The sequence below is a fragment of the Montipora foliosa genome, chromosome 4 (assembly GCF_036669935.1).
Source record: "Montipora foliosa isolate CH-2021 chromosome 4, ASM3666993v2, whole genome shotgun sequence".
NCBI lineage: Eukaryota > Metazoa > Cnidaria > Anthozoa > Scleractinia > Acroporidae > Montipora > Montipora foliosa.
The window spans coordinates 20,619,460-20,624,459 of record NC_090872.1 but is presented as its reverse complement, the minus strand read 5'-3'; the positions used below and the strand labels follow the sequence as shown (position 1 = coordinate 20,624,459).

The 5,000-nt window shown below is 40.3% G+C and overlaps 2 protein-coding genes across 3 annotated transcripts in view; one reads left to right on the top strand and one right to left on the bottom strand.

The window, feature by feature from the left end:
• The window catches only part of LOC138000243 (histamine H2 receptor-like), a 39,103-nt gene that overhangs the window by 1,617 nt on the left and 32,486 nt on the right, over positions 1-5,000 (top strand). The window lies entirely within an intron of this gene.
• LOC138000247 (leucine--tRNA ligase, cytoplasmic-like) overlaps positions 425-5,000 on the bottom strand; it is a 71,353-nt gene continuing 66,777 nt past the window's right edge. The window contains exons 32-36 of the mRNA XM_068846512.1: positions 3,388-3,492; positions 2,956-3,060; positions 2,628-2,834; positions 2,169-2,235; positions 425-1,865 (exon numbers count right to left, since the gene is read on the bottom strand). Of these exons, the coding sequence (XP_068702613.1) occupies positions 1,798-1,865; positions 2,169-2,235; positions 2,628-2,834; positions 2,956-3,060; positions 3,388-3,492 (552 nt within the window). The 3' untranslated portion in view covers positions 425-1,797. The remainder of the gene's footprint in view (positions 1,866-2,168; positions 2,236-2,627; positions 2,835-2,955; positions 3,061-3,387; positions 3,493-5,000) is intronic.

The window sequence follows — 5,000 nt, the reverse complement described above, 5'->3', positions numbered from 1 at the left end:
AAATGGAGTGGTTTTGTACCTTTTTTTTAACTCCCTTTTTGGAGTTAAATCTACTCCTTGAAAATAACAGTGCAAGGGTCCATGTTTTATCCTTTTCCTTCAACTGATGAAATAGCTAATTAGGGATAGTATGTTTTGTAACAGGTTGTTGGAATGGAAATAACGTGGGCGTTACGTCCATTTTGTTAGCATGTAGCGTGACATCTGATAAAATGGTTTCAAGTGAAAGCGGCCGGTGAGGCAAAGGCGGGTGAAACACTAGTGTAGCAACACAGAAAACGTGTGAAATCCTATTCATGTAATCAAGTCTTGATATGGGTAGGTGAAAACCGGTATACAGCTGCAAAGGTTCCAGATTAACATTGTGAATGATGGGGCGGGTGACCTCCAGCTCTAGGAAGCTAACATGATTAATTAAAACAAGAAATAGACATCGGCGGATGATGTTCGTACAAAGAACAGCTGAAGCAGAAAGAAACTAAGAAAATTCGGCCATCTATAACATACCGTTGCTGGAAGCTCTATACTGGCGATTTTCGTCATGTTGTCAACAGGCAAGATTACAATAAATATCTTTTTCATAACATTTCCAGAAGGCTGAATCCAGCATTTTCACATTTTAGCTGCATTGCGTCATTTGCCATCTCGTGGAACATGGGCTTTGAATCAGCAAACGAAATTAAATGAGTCATACTGTAGCCCTAACATAGAACCCATCATTTGGTTGCTCCACTGCAGGTTATAAATTCGGATTTTTATCGAATTCTGTACAACGAGGTGCTGTTTCAAGTCTCGCTATCGGAAATCTTCTCCTTCGCGGCTGTGTTTATTTGTTATTGTTGCATCGCAGTTGCAGTTGTTTTGCCACAGAGGGAGGTCAAATGTATTGCTCATAGGGGTGTAGTACATTGCTTTTTAACCAATGAAATCACTGCCTCGTAATTCTATTGTCCATCTGCTGCACAGAAAACTACATTCTGCCCAGATTATAACTCGGATACCTTTCAGGTATTCCGAGTAATAACAATGGCGCCACTAAGGGGTAAAACTGAAGAATATAAGAAGATGGAGCTCTCTTTAGAGTTTACAAATTGTTCGATGTCCCTTCTGGATGAAGGCTGTCGAATGAAACTGAAGTATTTATGATGGACTTGGCCTTCGTTTTGTTTACTTAGAGTACGAAGAGTGACAGTTCCAAGGTACCAACATTTTTAGTTATTATTTTAAATGATAAACAATGTCCCACTTTATGCTATGCCTGTTTTCATTGATTCTGCCAGTAATTTGTGACAGGAATTTTAATTACTATTTTTAGTTACATTAGATGGGCAGGTTGCCTTTTTCTTAACACAAAGGTCAACAATTGGAGAAGTCTATACTCACTGAAATTTGAATTATATATTTCTTTTCTTAAATTCTTGCTGAAAACTAGAAATGTAAAAGTTTCCGCTCTGTTTTAAAATATAAGATGTAGCCACAAAGAAACCGCTCATTCCAGTCGAAAACAATCCTCTATAACTGCGGAAATGCCTTGTGCGACTGTAGGCCGTACGTAAACCAGGCTTGAAGACGGCAAAAACCGCTCAATACGATTCCGCAACGAGTGGCAATCACCCTTCGAAAAGTGGGGCTTCTTGAAAAGAGGGAGATAGCAACTTCACAGAGACAAGAACTTAGTTGCCTCATGCACACGTAGCAAAGATGACAGGTTTTATTGCAGTTGGAAGCGTTCCATTAATTTCAATTCGTTGTTAAAGACTCGATAACCATGATGGTCAATGACGCATTTCAGGTGCTTCATTTCTTTGGAATAAAAGCGTACAGACACCGCCCGCTGTATTGCATGACGTCTTGTTCTGTCAATTCTAAAATCAGAAAAGATTTGACAATAATTATCGTAAAGGCATTCTTTCATACCGCGAGGCGACGCACAAGGGAGCATTTTTCAGCGGTCAAGCCCGCTATCCATCCCTCTATCCCCTCTCTCATACCATAAACAACATTGGCGAGGGGGAGGGGTTGTATCAGGATTGCAAAAGTAGTTTTCATAATCCAACACTGCATGGTTGATTGGGGGGGGGGGGGGGGATGATAAAGGTAAGAAGGTAAGAAAACCACAATTCATGCCTTGGGTACTCCACGTGTGGCACTGGTCAATGGGTGCTTACCTGCGTCGCAACCAGGCGATGCTGAAAGTGCAATTTTTCTTCCTCTCAATCCAAACACAGCCTCAATCTTAAAAAAGAAGGAAACAAAAAGGAATTAATTAACAGCTCTCTTTTTCAATTTTCATCAGTGGGCGATACACAATGTTTGTTTTGCTAAATGGACGGTGGCCAGCAGCATATTTTTCTCATTTCTGACGTAAACATAAAATAAATGTTAAAATTCCGCCCAGTTTGAAAATGTTTCTTAGTTTGGTCTGGAAGTATTCTTTGAATGAGATCGCGGCTTCATGGGATTCGTCTCGGACGTCGCTTAAAATCTCGCCCTTCCAGATGCTGTCCGTAATTTTGTCGTCCCGTTCAGAATGGCTGCCCCTGTGTCTCCGGGATCCTTGGACCTTTGATACTGGTGCAAATAATGGAAGAATGCTTACACTTCTCGGTCGCAAGAAAACAGCTTACCTCCCGAGTAAGCAGGGCTAAGTTCATCAGGTGCTTTCCCTGTGGATTTTCTAGCAGCACTGTGGCTTCATCTCCCTTGGCGCTGAAAGGTTTAATTCCACAGAGCTTGACATTTACAAATCGACACACAGGGGAGGGGGTGATTTGATTTTCAGCCGGGAGGGGAGAGGCTTCTGTTGTACTGTTTACATCATTCGTATTGCTTGTCTGGAAAAAAAATAAGGTTCAAGCAGAGATATTAATGATGAAGGTTACTTGCCATACCATTTTCACTGGTAAACTTTAGTAGAAATACTGAAACCACAGTTGTACGAGAAAACAAACCAACCGAATCTTCAGCCGTTGTAAAGACAGAGAATGGTTTTCCTGGAGCACAGTCTTCTTGTATTCGATTGTCTGCTTCACTCGATGGCTTGATTTCAATTTTCACGAGCTGAAAACAAAGAAAAACTGTTGTCGTTATTGTTAACACTTTGAAATTAAGCACTGAGGAATTGAATTGTTCCGGCTTAACCTATCAAATGAGCCAATCAGGACGCAAAGCCACTTTCGTGCCGCCGGCGCTAGGCGCTGATTGGCTGAAAATGTAGCGCGAGATTTATGGGCCAATCACTAAGCATTGTAAACCTAAATTAAAGAAATCGTTAAGTTAATTTCAATATTTAACAGAACACACTTAAAATTCCATACCCATCCACTTCCTATCATTGAAAAAAACTGTAAAAGAGATTCATCATGAAAATGTCCCTAAAAAAGATACCTCCAGAGCTTTGCGAAGGAATGGTTTGTTTTCCTCAAGTACTTGTCTTTCATCAAACTGTAGAGTTGTCTCCAAGGCCGACGGGCCGTCGCGTTCCACACATTCCTGTAGATATGATCATGTCATGAAGCAATATTATTTCAACTTACTGGTTTTTAACGAGTGACCAAAGTTTTCCTTGAACTAGAGAAAACCTCATTAGCCCCTAGAGTCCCTGATCCTTGCGTGGTGAGAGAACTGACCTACTGCCAACGTCACGGTGGCCCCGGGTTCGATTGCCAAACTCGGCATCATATGTGGGTTGAGTTTTACTTGGAGAGGTTTCCTAAGTACTCCGGTTTTCCCCTCTGCGTTTGATTATTTCCATGTCGAGTGTCCCCAATTAGTGCTCCATCACTAGAAGACTTGACATTTAAATAAAAGTTCATTACTTTCGACGACCACAAGACTGCAGTCACTCGAGAAAAAAAAGAAATGAGATCCTGTTTTCCGGTCTTTAAAAATCTCCACGAGTCTGCACGCAAAGAGATGAACATCATGGCACGGTTGTTCAAGAGCCGATTAACGCTAATCCCTGATTAAAAATTAACGAAGGAGTTTATTTCTCTACTTCCAAATGCTGTTCAACGGTAATATTCGGCAAAACTTTACAATAGAAGAAGTCAATCTTGAAAAACAAAAATAACCAAACCAAACTTTCACCAAAAAGTTGAAAACAGGAAACAAAATTTTACAATGACTGCAAAAATTTTCGCGCGCTCATTGGCTAATTTTTATTGTCAATAAGCGGACAGACACAAATTTATAATTCATGAGATAACAAGACGCTCCATAAAAGCGTACACTGGGTTGCCTGTGGTACGTGTTACACAAAAACAGAAGGCACTGAATTGGGTGGTATTGAACTGCAGGGTTCCAGTTAATATTTTCAAGTGGTGGGTCATTAAGACCATGAGGGCCACCCACATGTCGCGCCAGCAGAGGCCCTTTGGTTCACACGTTCACACCTTTAATTATTTTGTAATATCCTGTCCCATTTTGAGGTATTCTAGTTTTTTAAGCTTTGGTAATAAATTCAGTTTAATGATAACAAAACACGCTCTTGAGTAAAATTCACTCGTTTCTTCTCAGATAAGGGGAAAAAACAACAGTTTTTATATATAGCTCTGAATCGAATTCTCATCGAAAGATTAATGACAATCGATCATAAAAAGACGAAGATTTCTGCAGTCTCTGACTTTTATGATGTTTTGTCAAAAGGAAGAAATTGATCACGTGCTAGGCAACCATAAAGGTGCATGTGATCACCTTGTGTCAGCTGAATGAACTACGAAAAAGCATGTTAATCGTTCGTCGTTTTCAGAGTAAAACAACGTCTTTGGTTTTTTAATTTTGTTGTAATATTTAACTGAATATTTACATTTCATCTGTCGGGTCAGGAAGCCTTCTTTGTCGGGTTCCTGAGGACGTATCTAGTTTTGACTTCAGGGTGAACTATTTACACAATCGCGAGGTTGAGCGGCCATGTAATTGAAAATCTGAACATTCATGAGATACAAAAACGAATTATCGCAAACCACAATGCTGACAAGCGCAAAAGCAGAAGAAATGGT